The sequence below is a fragment of the Primulina eburnea genome, unplaced genomic scaffold (genome assembly GCF_022965805.1).
Source record: "Primulina eburnea isolate SZY01 unplaced genomic scaffold, ASM2296580v1 ctg55_ERROPOS1863358, whole genome shotgun sequence".
In the NCBI taxonomy this organism is placed as follows: Eukaryota; Viridiplantae; Streptophyta; class Magnoliopsida; order Lamiales; family Gesneriaceae; genus Primulina; species Primulina eburnea.
Window position 1 is genome coordinate 11,087 of NW_027331348.1, and position 18,618 is coordinate 29,704.

Sequence of the window (18,618 nt, forward strand, 5' to 3'; positions counted from 1 at the left end):
TTTTGATGGCCTATATCAAATTTGGCAATTTGTTGAAACTCAGAAGAATTGCCACAGGTTGATATTTGGATTTTGCTCAAACCAGAACGAACACTAAGCAATCAAATTATGAACGATCAAGACAATTCAATCAGATTGGAAACAATAGTGACAATCCCTGCACAAATTTTCAAACTGAGACTACGAAAACTCATAATTCCGATAGTACAAATGACAGACGATAAAAGCATAAACAGTAAATTAAAATATATGAATTTTTACAGAGTTACAAAGATATTATGATCATTTCATTATTCTATAATTATAACACACGAGGTATCAGTGTAAATTATAAGTGGCATTATTAAGTTAACTATCAACAACTCGAGTAGAATAACTATGAGTTATTTGCATTAACTTTCCCTATAATTTATGTATTTGTCACTTTCTCTATCAATAGTAAAAAATGTAAAATGTCAAGGAAGTTGAATGTCGAATAGATTAAACACATGAATGAAAATTACCGAAATAATTATCTCCAATAATTTGAGCTTAAAAGTAAAAAATGTGTGATTCTAAAAAGAAAATTTAATTGCCGATGGATTCAATAAAGTTACAAAGGAATTAAAAAGCCACAAAGCTAAAATAGCCTTTTCTTGTGTGGAATGTGTGGCTTATAAAACAAAACTATGGATCAAATATCAATGGATTAGTGTATTCCTTATATTAAATCAATATTTCTCTCTCTTAACATATTCATCATTTTTTCAATGATTTTAAAAGTTAATTTTAATATGAATATCCTAATTTTATAATATTATGTTTTTTAAATTAAGTAAAATACATTATATTTTACTTTAACAATTATTTTTGTAAAAAAAAATCACTTTGAATTTGATTGGGTGAATAAATAAAATTAATTTTTATCTTAAGAAGTTTGAAGAGGCCACAATATAAAGAATAATTTTTTTAAAAAAAGATTTATTTTGATACCACTTTATGTTATTATAAATAGATGATTGGTCTATTGTTCAAATTATATGAATCTTTTTTTCGTCTTATCGATTTAAATATCAATCAATTAATGTAATAATCAAGAAAATTAAATCACTTGATGGTAAGTAGTTTCCCTAAAATAACTAAAAATAGTCTAATTTATCGAGTGATTGTTTTTATTTGATGGCAATGATAAAATGGGAAATCAACTTATTTACGATTTTATCAAAAAACCATTCATTTATTTACCCAATAAAAAAAAAAAACAAGATGCACATGTGATGTATGTTTGGTCACTATTAATATTAATTTTTTAATTAACACACTGGTATGTTTTTATGAGACGATATCACTTTTTTTATTTTTGTGAAATAGATGGATTATGCTTATACTTAATGAAACAATTATTTTTGTATAAAAAACATTTTTTTTACAAGTCGAGTCGGGTTGGAGATCTGTCTCGCGAAATTAACTCAATAGATAATATCATAAGAGTTTTTTTGTGTTAGGCAACAAAATCAAGAGTATTTTCTAAATCTCTTGTTCTTAAATCATGTGTATATTTTATAAACATTATTTTACCACAGAGTGAAATTATTTTTAAATAACTAATATTAAAATTGAAATGTTAGGAAAGAGGATAATGGAGTTGGTGATTTTATGGTGATTAATTTTATTTGGTTTTGAAACGGTTTAACTTTGATCAACAGTGTAGATTATGGAACAAAAATACAAAATTTTCTTTAAGTTGGTATTTAGTAAAAAAGAAAAAGAAAAAGAAAATTGTTTTATGAAGCTGATGTTGTCGGGCGATGCGCCGGCCGGCTGACTGGTCATCCGAGGAATGAATGAATAGTGAAAAGCATATTCCCTACCTCCTCCTCTATTAATTGAGAGTCCGTGGCAGTGTTCCAGCACGACAAGTAGATAACAGTCTCCACGTGGGACATTCGCGATGCTAGTGCTGCTGCTTATGGCACATGGAGTCGGTGAGGTCACCAATCCCCAATTTCGCTTCTTCGTAGATTCGGTTGTTCGGTCTTCTGCCCCAGGAGATCGCACCTTGTAAAGAAAGCTATTGCTGGTGGATTTCGTGTTGCGTGAATCGAGGTTGCTGACTGGTAGTGGAGGTTGAGGAAATGTCGATTCCGAAGGAGCCGGAGCAGGTCATTAAACAGAGAGATGGATCGGTGCTGGGCAAGAAGACCATTCTCAAGAGCGATCATTTTCCTGGCTGCCATAACAAGAGATTGTCTCCCCATATCGACGGTGCGCCCAATTACCGCAAGGTTTGTGTTTAAGGGCAATGTTTACCTACCTACTTCTTGTTATTTGCTTCTCCCGCAAACGTGTGTTTTGGTTGATTTTATTTCTATCACCTCTCTCTGTCTCTTTTTAAGATGATTAGCGAATGAAGATTGAGTTTTCTCTGTCGGGTTTGCATAGCTACCAATATCCTATTTATCGGCTTCCCTGTTTAAATGATTTATCTGCCTTGCCTTTCGTTTAACTTTAGTTGTAACTCTGTTTCATTCATTTATTCTTTATGTGGGTGTTTTAATTATTCAAGTTCAACATGATCATATCCCAACATTATGGAGATTTCTGACACAATTTTCTCGACTCAATTCCTCGTGCCTCAACCTTGTCATAGGCAAGCTCGTTACCTGTTCATGGAGTTGCTATTCCTACAATTGACGGCATCCACAATGTTCTCACTCACATTGGAGCCAAAAAGAATGGAGACCCAAGTAGTGCACTTTGGATAAACCTTCGCGAGGAACCTGTAATGTTTCAGATTTAACTGTTCAGCTGCAATTATATATTTTTGTCTGTGCGAACTTTCATCTTTGGTTATTCGTGGAAATAGCATGGACGGTTATCTATAATTGATGCAACAGAACATGAATCATGCCTCTGTAACTTTTCTCCCTGCTACATTATTTTGTAATCACTTCAAGGTGATTCAACACTACATCAAATATTTACTCTCTCTCTCATCAACCCCCCACCCCACCCCCCACAACCCACCTTTTCGCACATATAGAAACAAGCTTTCCCTGGTCATATTTGTCCTTGTTCCAGGAACAGTTAACATAATTTATAAGCACTAGCCATTGTCCCCCTTGGTTTCAACTTTTATTTATCTTCCTTTTAATTCCACCCGATCTTGAAAGATCATATATTATCCTCCTTAATGGCAAAGGTTGTGTTGCCAAGCATGATAGTGTGTGCTTGATAATACCAGATGATAGATTATTATTAGTATCAAAGTCGTAAAATTAACCTTTTTGTTGATTTTCTGTAAGATTTGCAAGGACCTTACCACCTCATTTTTCTGGTAACGGAACAGGTGATTTACGTTAACAGTCGGCCTTTTGTTCTGCGTGATGTGGAGCAGCCCTTTTCAAATCTCGAGTATACGGTGGGTAATGCAACTGAAATAATTACCTGACCTTTGTGGGAATCTATATTCTGAAATGTTGCTGGTTTTTACTACTAGCTATACCGGATTGGTGAATATTTTTTTGATTTCTTGCCTTCTTTCTTTCTAGAATTGGAAGAAGAATTTTAGGACCTAAAACTTCTTCAAATGGAAACCAAAATTTTTTCTTTCCATTCTGGTGTACTTTTATATTCTTATCAGCAAGAAGAAACTGAGGATGGGATAGGATATTTCTATGGAAATGTCTATTTGGGTGTGATTTATTTTGTTTAGGGTTTTTGTTGTGATATTTTTTGGATCATAGGGATGTGGCTGTGGTTAAGATCTCTATTTACTTGTTTCGTACAGTTGCCCCTACAAGTAGGAGCTAGACATAATTTTCGCCTTATGCTTTTGTGATGATATTCTACGTATCCTGCCTTGGAGTTTTTTATCCAATTTTCCTCTTATCTGGTAGTCATCTGAAGCTTCCCATCATGTGCTTCATAGTCTTTAGGTATTTCTCTTGCTTTGGTACCTCTAGCTTCTTGAGAGGGAGGCATCAACTAAGTTTTAACTAAATACAGAGAAGGGATTAGCAGTTCTTTTGGTGAAATCAGTTTAAAAGATAAAAATACATTCTTTAATGATAAAATTGATGTAAATATGGCATTTATTATGATATCAAAATCTTTTAGAGGAATTATCTTACACTTTTAAAGCTGGATAACTTGGTATCGTTTCATCTATTGCCTTTTTGTAATTTTGCCAATTGTAAATTCAGTCAAAGTGTCAATTAATTTGTCTTCCTGAATCTCCATATTTCCCAGTACACATCCTGTTTGCTTAGTCGACTATTAAATAAGCATGAAAGAAACATAGTAATGTACCCATGCGATGATTTTATATTAATGTCATGCAAGGATATGTCATGGATCATATAACAAACTAGCTCATCCTCTTGGCATGTAGTATACTATCATACCAGTTCAATTGGTGCCTCCCACACAATACTAAAAAATTTGGACTTGTAAATATTAACTATAGCATATTGCCCAGGAAATTCATTGGGTGGTTGTTACATGCTAGTATGTAACAGTCACCTAGTGAATCTCTAGAGTAATGAGCTACAACTACCTTTAGGTAGTCCAAATGAAATGTAAAAGAACTGAATATTACAAAAGCGACTATATTAAAAGTTTGTCCTGGCATTTCTGGTAGAGAGAATTATATTCTGATTCTAGGGGCCATCCCCTGCAAAAGAGTGGTCATCGCTTTATAAAGATTTAATGTTCTTTGAATATAAACATCTATCACGTTTTTCCAGCTTTAAATCTACATCGTGTCCCTCTTAAACTATAAGAGGACTCATCAATATTTAAGTGACCTCCTATCTCTATCGTCAATCATAAAACCTGCATGAGATCGGTGCCAACAATTATATATCTCAAGTAGTGCAATGTTTATGCACCCATATCATGTTTATGACCATGTAGCTATAACATGCAGCCAATCCACATTGCAATGATAACAAATCATGTATCACATCAACCAAGTAATCATTTGATATATACACTTGACCATAAGTTATTAGGTACTCTCATGCCAATCGCCAAATAGTCACATACATCCAAATTCAATAAATAAGCCCTAGTGAACTGTTGTGATTGCCTAGTTGGAAGTCCTAGACTCAAATAACAATGAGTCACCATGTGCTCTAACAATATATCATGAAAGTTTTTTTATCATCTACAAAACCTAGAGTGCTAGAACCATAGATTTTCCAGTAATAGCTTGGTATTCAGGGTTGATAACACATGCATATTACATTAATAATATAAGTACATTTCAAAATTATTTATCATCAGTTTCATGTACTAAGACTTGTCCACATGCATATGAGCTACAACTTTGTAAGACGCTTCTGATCTGTAGTGGGTACTCTCCATTGGCAGAATCCTGAATACCCCATCTATATGATTAATAATTACTTGCTTCCCACGTATTGCGCATGCAGGCTTGGAACAACCACACACGTTGTGGTTGAAGCATGCCACCTCGTACCTTTGGAGCCCCCCTCACAATCCCTTAGGTGGTGCCAAAAGGATTGAAATGGCAACCCCTATTTATAGGCAAAAATTGATGGGTTTGGAAGCTCCAAACCGTAATTTTGGAGGCTCCGATCCTACGTGGATGAGATCTATGAATAGATTCCTGAATAGGTTTATCTATCTAATTTTGACGTGTATTCAGACGCATTGAAATCCTCATAAAATAGACTATGAGAATTTAAAAAGAAATTTAAAACGACGTGTCTGAATGCACAATCAAAAGCTCCTATTCCTATATGTTTAGTACTTGTACTTTGGTCTTTTTGGAGTGGAGGGTTTCCCACGGTTTTAAATAATTATGAGCACTAAGTATGCTTAACAATTAGTCAGATAATTCTGCTACATAATTATGCACTCGGAACCAAGAACATTATTGAAAAATGTACTACAAAATAAATAAAAAGTGTAGAGAAAATAAAATTTTTTTGTAGGGAAATCTTGAAAATATGAAATCTCTATAAAGGTTCAATTCTATAACAAGGATCAAGCCCTCGTCCTTGAAGTGAGGGCTCAAGTTATTCCAAAGCTAGAGAATTTTTTCACTACATTATCTACATATAGAGTCGAGGTAGATTCTTCTGGCATACCTGAAAATTTCTACAAAGAGGCTCAAGGTCAGGGAATTCTTCCATAGGACGTTGTCATCCCCACAAAGACCCAAGTCATCTTATACACGAGGATTCAAGCATTGAGAAGTGAACAAAAATTAAAATTGTGGTCAACAAGCTATCCTGCAAATAGGGGTGGGTACGGTACGGTATACCGTACCGAACTACGGTACCGTATACCGTACCGAAAATATCGGTATGAGATACCGATACCGAAAATTTTGTTGGTATACCGCATGTGCGGTATACCGAATTTTCGGTATGAAAAAAAATCATACCGGTACCGTACCGACACCGAAAATTTTGTCGGTATACCGAAAATATTTTCGGTATACTGAACTTAAATTTTAAAAAAAATAATAATAAAAAATTATTTTCGATATTTCGGTATATACTGAAATACCGAAAAAAAAAATATTTCATACCGATACCGAAATTTCGGTACGGTATGATACCGTACAGAAATTTTCGGTATACTGATTTTTTCGGTAAGTTCTATATTTTTTTCGGCACGGTTTTTCGGTATTTCGGTATTTTTTCCCACCCCTACCTGCAAACTCCCAAATCCACAATTCTTCAATAGGCAATCAACAAGCTCTTGAGAGCCGATTGGACTTGAAGTCAATTCAAGATAGAGGAATTTTCAAAGCCAACAAAGGAAGCTCTAGCAAATCCAAGTCCCAAACCAGGTCCTAGCACCTAAGATTTATGCTATCGAGTCCTGAGTTGAAGAAGTCAAACCAATATAGAAGAATAAGATGATTTGATTATAATTAAGTTTATATTTTTCTTGAAGTTGTTCATCAACTTTTTCAATAAATTTGTCATTTTAATTAGTGTATTTTTCTCTTTAGAACAAAATTTGTGTTGAACAAGTACTATAATTTGTTATCATGTATCCATATATTATTTCTAACCTGTTTCTTACTTGCGCTGTCTATGCAAGCATATACTTTATCGTGGTTTTGTATCAATTGACAAAGTTTCTATTTCCATTCTTGTTCCCATTCCCACATGACACTCTTTTTCTAAGCTTAAGTGGCTGTTGGTAAATTATTGGCTTTTATCAATGTTTTCTTTAGTTATTCAAGTTTGATTCAATTCCCATAGTCTAGGCTGTTCGTCACTATCTTTTTTATATAAAAGTAGGGTATTAACAGGCTCAGGGTTGAGCAAATGGAAGATCGTTTGAAAGAAGATATCCTCATAGAAGCCACCAGGTATTCTGCCAGCCTTTCTACGGCACTTTTAGATTTATGTCATAGTAATTCTTTTGCCTTTCTTATGGTCACCACCCTTGCCTTTATGACTTTATTTCATGTGAATCAACAGATATGGAAATAAGATCCTTGTAACTGATGAGCTACCAGATGGTCAGATGGTAGACCAGTGGGAGCCAGTTTCACATGATTCAGTTAAAACACCACTCGAGGTCTGCATTCTAGCTCATAAAATATCAAGAACTATAAAGTATTTGCTTATGCTACTATTATTCTCTGAGCTAGGTGTACGAGGAATTGACACATCAGTACCTTGTTTTCTATGAACGTGTTCCTGTAACGGATGAAAAATCACCTAAAGAGCAGGATTTTGATATGCTGGTTAGTCTTAATATTTTATTACCTTTGAATAATATATACATTTCCGTGTCCTATTCATTTGTTGACATCGTTGGATTTTTTTTAACTGCCGTGCTGTCTTCTTTTCTCCTAGTCATTTGTCATATATGAGACAAGTGAACCATCAGTGTGATTGGCCTTGAACCAACACAAATGCAACTGAAATCAGGATAAATATCAACTTCAAAAAAGTGGATCAAAATGTTTATATCTGAGCCCTTGACCGTACAATCGAATGACATGTATTTCGTTAAAATTGTGGGCCATAAATACATTAGGCTCCACTATCTTATGATAGTTGTCTAATTGTATTTCATGAAAATTGAGGGTCATAAAGACATTTGGATCCACTATCTTGAGATGTCTGTCTAATTGGCAGCATTCTTAATCCACATGAAGAAGATTCAGTCTTATCTCTGAAGACAAACTCTCTGCTCCATTGTATTTCTCTGGTTTGTTGGGCGTTTGTACATGTGTTGAATCTTTTTGAAGAGTAGAAAGTAAATTGTTTGAGAATCTGATTTCATAAAGAAGCAACAGTAAACTCACTTCAATTATTGAAATTGCGAACCCATGAAAGAGTTTATAATATCTATATCCACACACACACACGCACACATTATATTATATGCATGTGTGTAGGCGCACTCACATACTCTGTTTCTAAATCAAGATTTAGACACCTGAAGCATAATCCCGTGTCACTATTTGATAGGAGATGCTAAAATAGTTATAGGAGTCAACTTCATCTAACCGAGTGTCGACACTACATTTGAAGAATTTTTCATGGAACTGGTCCAAGGATGGGAAGTATTAAGTTCTTAAAGAAGGCAAAAGCTATAGCATGCTTAGCAACTGTATTGTTGTGGCACAATTTTAGGATTCAGTATAGCACATAAGACTGAATCACTTAAAAATACATTTATGAATTTACTCTTTTTCCCTTTTTTCAATGGAATATTTATGAATTTACTGATAAGATCCAGAGAAGGCTTAGAAATGAACTTCAGAAGATGCTAAATTGAGCTAACACTAAATTCATCACAGAGAGTTTTGTACCTCCTTTCCTTCTTTTTTTTACTTCTCATTTAAATGCTTGGTTTAATGGGGCTATCCATTTTATGTAATATAAGGATATGAATATTCGTCAAAGATTTGAATATTAGATTAAACATCTCATTAAATAAATTATGAAAACATCATTTTTTAAATATAAAATTTGATTAAAAATATGATAATACAGTAAATTCATTGTAATCCATTATATGGGTGGATAGATTTTATTCATCACTACATATGTCTGTATGAAAAAGATACAGTGTCACATACAGTTCATTAATATTTCTGATGTATATAGAAATACATGTAATGATGGTTTTAGGTCTTAAAATTTATGCATTACTCCAAAATATTGAATTGTGCAATTGGATTTGATTCATTAATATATTCAGACAGTTTATAATTTTTTTGGAATTAGTTGAATATGGTGGGATTCGGTAAAATCTCCCCAGTTGCTAGAACTACCTATACAATTTCCATTCCCTTAGCTGGTCAATCTACATTCCGTTGACTTGCTGATGCTGGTCACATTCCATCCCATTTCCATTCTTCTTAAAATTATAAAAGTTTTAGGTAAATGGTGAGCCACTTGTCCACTCAACCTCTTGATTTCTATGATCAGGCAAATGATAAAAGAGAGTTAGATATCATATAGTGTGGTCTATGTGAAAATTGATGCCATTTTATGGGAGATTTGCACCAAACAGTTCACACGTCATACCCCTTCCATGTAGAGCAATAGCCAGTAACGACCACCCCTCATTTAGTGGGTGGTTATGCTGTTCTTAAAGGTGGATTTTGATAGATTGAAATGCGTTGACCATGGATAGGTGTTCATATATTTTAGTCGGTTTATTCTATTTCTAAATGTGGTGATGAATTTGGTGCCATAACCAGTAATTGGGTGTCAATGTTGTGCTGTCCTTACATTCTTTACCTTTTAGGTTCACAAAATTTCTCAAGCTAATGTAAGGACGGAGGTTATATTTAATTGCCAGATGGGCCGTGGACGGACAACCACTGGGATGGTGATTGCTACATTGATTTATATTAATCGAATTGGAGCTTCAGGTTCATTTTTCTTACATGGCCTGGTTTGTTTTAAATTATGTTCCATGTTTTTAATTGCCCATTCATTTCCAGTTTTACTTTTCTTGTAACCTAGGTACATATAGAAAGGAATGAAATTATATTTTAATTCTGTTTGTTCTTGTCTATGCTACCATTGCTTAGTCCACCTAGCTTCTTGATCTGCTTTATTTATTTTTTATGCATTCTACAAACCTTCGCCCATTTTCTCCCCTTCCATGAATTTATTTCTGTGCCAGCTATCCTACCTGTTGAAGCTGTTACTTGAAGCACATCATCTGGATAAAGTAAGTTGCATAGTGCCTTCTCAAGGAGTGATAACTAAAGATCTGGAGTAAATAGGTTACTTATTTAGAAAGTTGTCTTTGCTTCCTGACATATTGAAAGAACTAGATGGCCCATTCTGGTAACAAATCGAGATCCCCATAAATGCACTTCTGGAGGAATCAAACTCTTGCTTAATTTGACTATCCTCGATATGGAAAGAAAATCCTGGCCTTACTAAACATCAGTAATATCATAATATATTACTCAATTCCTCAATATGGAATTCATTTGGCTGACTTACACAAAGTGCACTTGATCTCCCAAATCTTGTATGACTTATTGAGTTCTCTCAATGTTAATTCCTATGATTTTTTGTTGTTTTCGGGTTTTGTCTTGGAATTCCTGCTTCAGCTACTGGAGACTTATTGACTTAAAACCCTTGTGGACTATTAATACCTTTTTTTACCGGACAATCTCATCTTTTATCTCTCTCTTTTTCTTATTTAATGTTAAAGATATGTTTTGATATATTCATACAATAGGTATTCAAAGAACCCATTCCACGGGAAAAATTTCTGATTGCTCTTCAAGAATCACTGATGATTTACCGAATTCAGAGGAGTCGATCCGCCGAGGAGAATATGCAGTCATTAGAAGCCTCATAAGGGTTTTAGAGGTACAAAGAAAATCATGGTCCAAACCCCATAGTTTGTCAATTAAAGAATAATATATGTCAATTTATATTGACTAGTTATTTTTTAAGGGTGGCGTGGAAGGTAAAAGACAAGTTGATAAAGTCATAGATAAATGTGCTTCTATGCAGGTATGAGGTATTGATGATTTTTGTATGAGAATTGTTTCCATTTCTATTATAAATAATATTTGAGATCATTTAATGACTCTTTGAATTAATTTTAATCCTTTTCCTTTGCAATCGATGTTTCTCCATTTTGGAATTTACGTGTCTTGGTTCTTATTACAGAATTTACGGGAAGCTATTGCTGGTTACCGAAGTAGCATTTTGCATCAAGATGATGAAATGAAGAGGGAAGCGTCCCTTTCATTTTTTGTGGAGTACTTGGAGAGATATTATTTCCTTATTTGTTTTGCTGTTTATCTCCATACAGAAAGAGAAGCTCTTCATCCTTCTTCCCCAGGTCGATGTAGTTTCTCTGAGTGGATGAGAGCTAGACCAGAGCTTTATAGTGTACTTCGCAGGTACTTATGAAGTCCTTCTCAAAAAAATATCAAAAACTCATCCCATCATGTAAACTTGAGAGGCGGTGGTGGTACTTTTCAATTTCCATTTATGAAGTAATCATGTTAGTTTGAAATGATATAGCATTAAGACAAAGTTGACGGCAATATGAGACATATACAAATTCTTAATCTGTTCTCTTCTGAACAATTGTACTTCAAATTATTTTGACCATTTGATGTGCTAGTGTAAAAAAAAATTATTCTGTCACCTGGACTGTGTTATCAATACCAGCATGAAACTTTGATTTGTATTTACCTAATGAAATTGTTAGCAAATACATTTAGATTATATCTATTAGTGAGTTGTGGGCTTGGATAACTACACACCCATTTAATTTTTTATGGAGTGTATCTTCTCTACAAAGGAGATAACTTTTAACATTTTTCAATCAAACCAATTCTTCTCTTCTTGACAGCAATAAAACTAGCGAAATGAATCAAACTTATTTACAATGGTGTTTCCTATGGTCAAATCTAAATGAGTGTGGGATAAATTTTGTTGAGCCCCACCTGATTTGGCGAATATCTTTGTTTCTGCATGAATATATATTCCAATGTCAGAATTCCTCTTTGATGTAAATGCTACTGTTGCTTCATGTGGTACGGACAATGTGAGTGTAAACCACAATATGATTCCCAAATATTTTGTTAACCACAAACCACCTGATGCCACCTTCAGATTGTTGAGGAGAAACCCAATGGGGGCACTTGGTTATGCAAATGTGAAACCATCGCCAGCAAAGATTACAGAACATGTCAGTGGCCAACCTCTTGACATGAGCCAAGTGGCTGCTTTAAGAAAGGGAGAGGTTCTTGGTAGTCAAACTGTTCTTAAAAGCGACCACTGTCCTGGTTGTCAACATCCTTGTTTACCAGAAAGAGTGGATGGTGCTCCCAATTATAGAGGAATTCCTGGATTTCCGGTTTATGGTGTCGCTAATCCAACTGTTGACGGAATTATATCGGTGATTCAAAAAGTTGGAAGCTCAAAAGGTGGCCGTCCAGTATTTTGGCACAATATGAGAGAAGAGCCTGTTATATATATCAATGGAAAACCATTTGTTCTTCGTGAGGTTGAAAGGCCATATAAAAATATGCTGGAGTACACGGTATGCCATCATGTTCTATGACTTTTGATTATCAAGTTTACAATGCCCATGCATGTGCAGCCCAATCTAGTAATTTGAAATTTGATCTTGCTTTTTTTGTTGGTCAAAGATTCACTGAGAAGGTGACGTAGCTGAATACTTGATATGTGTATTCAAGCTTGTAACAAGAAAATTCTGTGATTCTCGAAACAATGGTCTTGCTGAAGGAAAAAATATTTTGATGGAAAGTTGAGAATGATATGTGTATTCAAGTCTGTAAAAAGAAAATTCTGTTATTCTTGAAACAAGGGTCTTGCTGAAGGAAAATATATTTTCATGAAAAGTTGAGAATATAAAATTCATTGAAAACCTTCTTCAACATGCCAGTTTTGACAAAGAAAATAATCTACTGGAAATATATCTGATCCTTGAAATCTAGAAACCTTTTAAAAGACCTGATAATAAAATAAGAGATTTTTTTACCAACATAAAGAACCTAGTGATGGATTTTGTAGTAGCTAAAATCTCTGGTAGTAATCTTTGACTCAATGGATATGAGCAAAAACTCTCTAACATCAACACTACTCGAGATTTTTGTTAGAAACTCCTATCATTGACCCAAGAACTTCAAACTTGGCTTTTGGCAATCCTTTGACGAAATGTCTATGATTTGTTCCTCTGACTTGCAATTAATTATGCTACTTTACCATTATTTTCTGCTTCTCCAACAGAATGGTACTTGACATTGATAGGCTTACTTTTTCCATGTAGAATAGGATTATTAGCAATAGAAATCACATACTTATTATCACAACTGATCACTGTGGGATCCCATTGTTCTTGTACCACCTCAACAAGCCACTTCCTAATCCAAATTGCTTGATTCACTGCTGCTGTTCCAGAGATGTAGTCCATCTCAGCTGTTTACTGAGCAACATTTTACTTGTCAAAATTCCAAGAAAAAAACTCCAGAATTGAACAAAACCCAGTGTCCTGAGGTGCCCATTTGGTATCCACAAATCCAATCAAATTTCCATTTATTGTAGATTAAACCAAATACGAAGACGTGTTGTCTCTTCGAGTATCTAAGAACTCGTTTTTTTGCTCCAAAATGCAACTGACTTAAGCTTGCATAAACCTTGACTGCAACCTTGGAGCAAACATTAGATCTGGTCTAGTGGCTGTTACACCGACCTCTACAAACACTAGCATTGTTATGGTCGCAAGTTATGGATTCCATTATGGACGATTTATTGGCTGATCATTAAGATTCGTGATGTTTTAAATTTGAGGCTTACGAAAGAAAATCTCTTGATCTTTTGTTTTGAGGTTTGTTGGGAGAGAACTTCGAATCTCACAATTGCTTTTATGGGAAAAAAATTATTTATTGATATTCTTAAAATCTATGGCAATCATTTTTGCGTCAATGAATCTGAGCAAAAACTCTCCATCTTCAACTGAATTTGTTTCTGCAATTTTTCACCTCTACGGTGTGGAACAATACCTATATGCTTCAACTATCATTTGAACAATACCTATATGCTTCAACTATCATTTGAATCGATATTATCAATTATTTTTTTGAGAAACTCATGGGCTGTTATACTTGTATCTAGGGGATAGATTGTGAAAGAGTAGAAAGAATGGAAGCTCGTCTAAAAGATGATATTTTACGAGAAGCTGAAAGGTACCAAGGCACGATAATGGTTATCCACGAAACTGATGATGGACAAATATTTGATTCTTGGGAGTGCGTGAGCTTGCAAGTTGTTCAGACCCCACGGGAGGTATTTAGGTGCTTTGAAGAAGCTGGTTTCCCCGTGAAATATGCCCGTGTTCCGATCACTGATGGAAAAGCTCCAAAAAGCTCTGACTTTGACACCTTGACCAGGAATATTTTATCTGCTTCCGGTGATACTGCTTTCGTATTTAACTGCCAGGTTCAACATCATGGACTGGTCCTTGATTTTTCATTTGGTTTCTGAATAATTTTTTTATCCACTTGTACAATATACCATCCTCCTTATGGAGTGAGTTTCAACAGATGGGGATTGGAAGGACGACAACAGGTACTGTAATTGCTTGCCTTCTGAAACTCCGGATCAATAATGGGAGGCCAATGAGGGTATCACTTGATGACCCATCAAACAGGGAGTTGGGCTATCACTATGATGATGGAAGTCAGAATTGCCTTTCTGTAGGAACTAAGACAATGGAAGATTCAACTCCCACATTTGGGATAAAGGACATCCTATTTTTGTGGAAGATTACAAGATTATTTGATAACGGGGTGGAATGCCGAAAAGCTTTAGATGTTATAATCGATCAATGTTCAGTTTTGCAGAATATACGGCAAGCCGTCTTACAATACAGAAAGCTATTTAATCAGCAACATGTGGAACCAAGAGAAAGAAAGGTGGCACTAAATCGCGGCGCTGAGTACTTGGAGCGTTATTTTCGCTTAATTGCATTTTCAGCATACATAGGAAGTGAAGCATTTGATGGATTTTGCGAACATGGAAAGCCAAGAATGACCTTTAAGAGTTGGTTACATCAAAGACCAGAGGTTCAAGCAATGAAATGGTCAATCAGATTGAGGCCTGGGCGGTTCTTTTCTGTTCCTGTAATCTTTTCACATGAATTCGCTGAATGTTTTATTTTTTTCTCTACCTTTCGATGTATGTTAGACTTTTGAATGTAGGAAGAATTGAGAGCTCCTTGTGAATCTCAACACGGGGATGCTGTTATGGAAGCAATTGTGAAGGATCGTAATGGTTCTGTTCTGGGAAAAGGTTCTATTCTTAAAATGTATTTCTTTCCTGGACAAAGGACTTCGAGACGCATACAAATCCGTGGATCACGACATGTCCACAAGGTACCTAGATGTTTCTTTACTCAAATGAACCGGAAGTCTTATAACATATAGCATGAGTCATCTGATTTATATCGGGTTTAGGTGATTATGCAGCATGTGCACAATAGGTTTGTATACTGGGATGACATTGGATAAAAATTTTAGGTCATAGGGATGTTAGAATCGCTAAACAAGTTAGATACTTCATTTGGAAGATTGATAAATGAATTAACTGAATGCTGATTTTCTTCCTATAACCTTTTTAATTCCAAATTTAACAATATGTAGGTCAGTCTCTATCAACCATGAGATTATTATCTGCATCATTATATGATTACTATTTAAATAATCATGTCATAGCATATGAATTTCTTCATCATGTCGAACTAACTCTTTTGGAATCAAATTGTGATCAACTTAAACTGACCAAGTTGTATGGAGCTTTAGTTGCTCGGACATAAATAACAACTTAACATGAGAAGGATATCTGAATACAGGCTTCTGTATTTTTTAAGGTTGAAGGATATCCGGTGTATAGCATGGCAACCCCAACAATTACAGGTGCAAAAGAGATGTTAGCCTATTTAAGCGCAAAGCCTGCAGCAGAAGGAACTGCTCCTCAGAAAGTGATTTTGATTGATCTACGGGAAGAAGCCGTGGTTTATATCAACAATACTCCTTTTGTACTTAGGGAATTAGATAAGCCTCTCGATACTCTCAAACACATAGGAATTACAGGTTCAGTGGTATGCCATCATTCAAAGTGTCATTCAAAATATAAAATGGCTGATGAAGTCACACAGATACTAAATACTGTCTTATTTCACAGGTGGAACACCTAGAGGCACGCTTGAAAGAGGATATCATATCTGAGATTAGACGTTCTGGTGGTCGAATGCTTTTACACCGTGAAGAATATAATCCTGCATTAGAACAGGCCAGTGTCATAGGGTACTGGGAGAATATTTTTGTTGGTGATGTAAAGACTCCTGCTGAGGTATATGCAGCTCTGGAACATGAAAGGTACAATATCTCGTATAGGAGGATACCGTTAACGAGAGAGAGAGAAGCTCTAGCTTCAGATGTGGACTCTATTCAATATTGTATGGATGAGTAAGTAATAAATCTCAATTTTTTTTTTACTTTTATAAGAACCGTTTTTCTTATAAAAAAAAATAAAAATAAATCCCAACTTACATCTGCTCTGATTTTACCGTCTAATAATTCTTTTTGTTAGCTGCACTTGTTTCATGTAGAATCTGGTTGTATTGTGGATTTTTTATCCATATCCATGCTACCTTAGGCCTTTTACATAGACTGTTGTCAATTAATTTATTGCCAGATGAAAGTTTCATTTTCGTTGGTATTTAACATATTCAAATTGTAAGATTATGGCCTAGTGTTACATCAATGATATAGCTTCTCTATGATTCAAATTGGGAAAATCATGTTAAAAGTTGGTTATTGGTTTTGTGCCAAATCCTCTATACTATTTTGTTATCTTTAACCACCTCTTATATTTCTACAGCTTTTGACGTTGCATAAATGATTTTCATTGTAGTGATGTCTGAAAATCTTCTTAGTTCATGTACGCAAAATTTGTTAAAATGACCAACTGGTTAAGAAATTGGCACACTACCGACATCCCTTCTTTCATCTGACATCTTGATAATAGTATCAGGGACTCTAAAGACACTTTTTTAACTGTTCCTTTTTGTTTCTCTCAACAGCACTGCAGGGTCTTATCTTTTCATATCACACACAGGGTTCGGAGGGGTTGCCTACGCTATGGCCATCATTTGCATTAGACTCGAAGCAGCGATGTCAACATCACTTGTATCACGATCATTGATCGGAAGTTCACACCCCCAGACTTCAGTTGAAGAAAATGTGAGTTCTGATGATGATGAAGCACGTAAAATGGGTGACTATAGGGACATCCTAAGCCTAATTAGGGTTCTTGTTCGTGGCCCTGAGAGCAAGGTTGATGTTGACTCGGTTATAGATAGGTACGTTATCGTTATTGCATATACGAGAGACGTGATTATTAGTTGTGGTGAGAAGACATTTGCAAAACTATAGCAGCTAGATTATCATTTTTGAATCCTGTTGGTGTGTAAATTGGCAATTTGATAGTTTTTGTTAAAAATAGGTGATAGTGCATGTGATCCACAGTGTTAGACATCGATTAGAAATTACCACAGTATGCAAATCTCCATAGGTGTGGATGCTAAATGGAAAGGGTGGGTAGAAGGTAGTGAATCTTGGTTGATTAGCCAAGTCATTGCCAAATTGAAAATTTCTCAGGTGTGGGAGATGCTTATGCTCGCCTAGAAGGTCAACATTTGGTTGGAGGTGAACAACCATGATATTTAGTTTCAGTAGCTATCCTGTTTGGCATTCATCTGTCGCTGAAGTGTATAAACAAATTTAACAGATTCATCATTGTTGTTATTCCTCTCGTGCTTCAAGTTCTTTCCTCCCTTTAAAGGTGTGCAGGGGCAGGACATTTGAGGGATGATATATTATACTACTGCAAGGAACTTGAAAAGCTTTCGATCGACGGTGATGAACAACGAGCACACCTCATGGATATGGGTGTTAAGGCCCTAAGGTTGATCTCATTTTCCAGATTATTAATGTCCGAAGTTCAAACCTCCATATGTTATTTAATCAGCACCCAGAGATGTTTTTCACTGCTTGATCTTAATGATTATTCAATGCCATATTATGTTTTATACTTGCATTTGTTTTTAAAATCTGATGTCATATATGCTTGAAAGCTGAATCAACTGTAAATTGTGGTTGGGTCCTGAACTATATTCTGACAAATCTACTCTCTTTCTGATTGTTTGTATAGGCGATACTTCTTCTTGATCGCGTTTTAGATCCTATATCCACAGCAACGTCTACAAGAGAGACGGGATTCACTGCATGGATGGATTCAAGGCCTGAACTCGGGCATCTTTGTAATAACCTTAGAATCGACAGATGATTATAAAATGTTCACAAGTTATTTATAATAGAAAAGACGGTTAGTCTAGTTTACTGTAACTTTAATCTAACTAAACATAACTGATAATTGCGAATGTTTTTAATTTTAGGAATTTTGATGCATCATTGTTACGTAATGTTATATATTTGTTTATTATTCTCCATCCTCGGATCTTACTTTTATGAGCCTGTAAGAACAAAGAACATGCTACCATTCAATTGTATGGTTGGAAAAAGAAAGTGCGGTACCTATTTATCTCCCAAGTCAA

General features: G+C 35.0%; 1 protein-coding gene across 3 annotated transcripts; it reads left to right on the forward strand.

Annotated features, from left to right (window-relative positions):
- The first annotated feature begins 1,719 nt into the window (after nt 1-1,719).
- LOC140821397 (uncharacterized) lies at nt 1,720-18,472 on the forward strand. Of its 3 annotated transcripts, none has more exons than XR_012115726.1 (19): nt 1,723-2,264; nt 2,630-2,761; nt 3,329-3,400; nt 7,269-7,339; nt 7,452-7,551; nt 7,625-7,720; nt 9,742-9,868; nt 10,696-10,829; nt 10,917-10,976; nt 11,136-11,371; nt 12,093-12,522; nt 14,118-14,441; nt 14,546-15,124; nt 15,203-15,376; nt 15,871-16,101; nt 16,185-16,468; nt 17,086-17,364; nt 17,855-17,969; nt 18,216-18,472. XR_012115726.1 is itself a non-coding variant. In XM_073181874.1 (19 exons), the coding sequence occupies exons 1-19, from the start codon at nt 2,115-2,117 to the stop codon at nt 18,241-18,243; spliced, it is 3,630 nt and encodes a 1,209-aa protein (XP_073037975.1). In that variant the 5' UTR covers nt 1,724-2,114; the 3' UTR covers nt 18,244-18,472. The 3 variants fall into 3 exon arrangements, 2 of the variants coding, with proteins under 2 accessions (XP_073037976.1, XP_073037975.1); XM_073181874.1 differs by having other exon boundaries at nt 1,724-2,264; nt 17,847-17,969; XM_073181875.1 differs by lacking the exons at nt 17,086-17,364; nt 17,855-17,969; nt 18,216-18,472 and having other exon boundaries at nt 1,720-2,264; nt 15,871-16,093; nt 16,185-16,462.
- Nucleotides 18,473-18,618: the final 146 nt, after the last annotated feature.

Excerpts from the sequence above, each read along its gene's own strand:
- LOC140821397 (XM_073181874.1), top strand. The coding sequence starts at position 2,115 with ATGTCGATTCCGAAGGAGCCGGAGCAGGTCATTAAACAGAGAGATGGA. Across the intron at positions 7,552-7,624 it reads CAGTTAAAACACCACTCGAG|GTGTACGAGGAATTGACACA; the intron begins GTCTGCATTCTA and ends TCTCTGAGCTAG. Across the intron at positions 15,125-15,202 it reads GGCGGTTCTTTTCTGTTCCT|GAAGAATTGAGAGCTCCTTG; the intron begins GTAATCTTTTCA and ends TTTTGAATGTAG.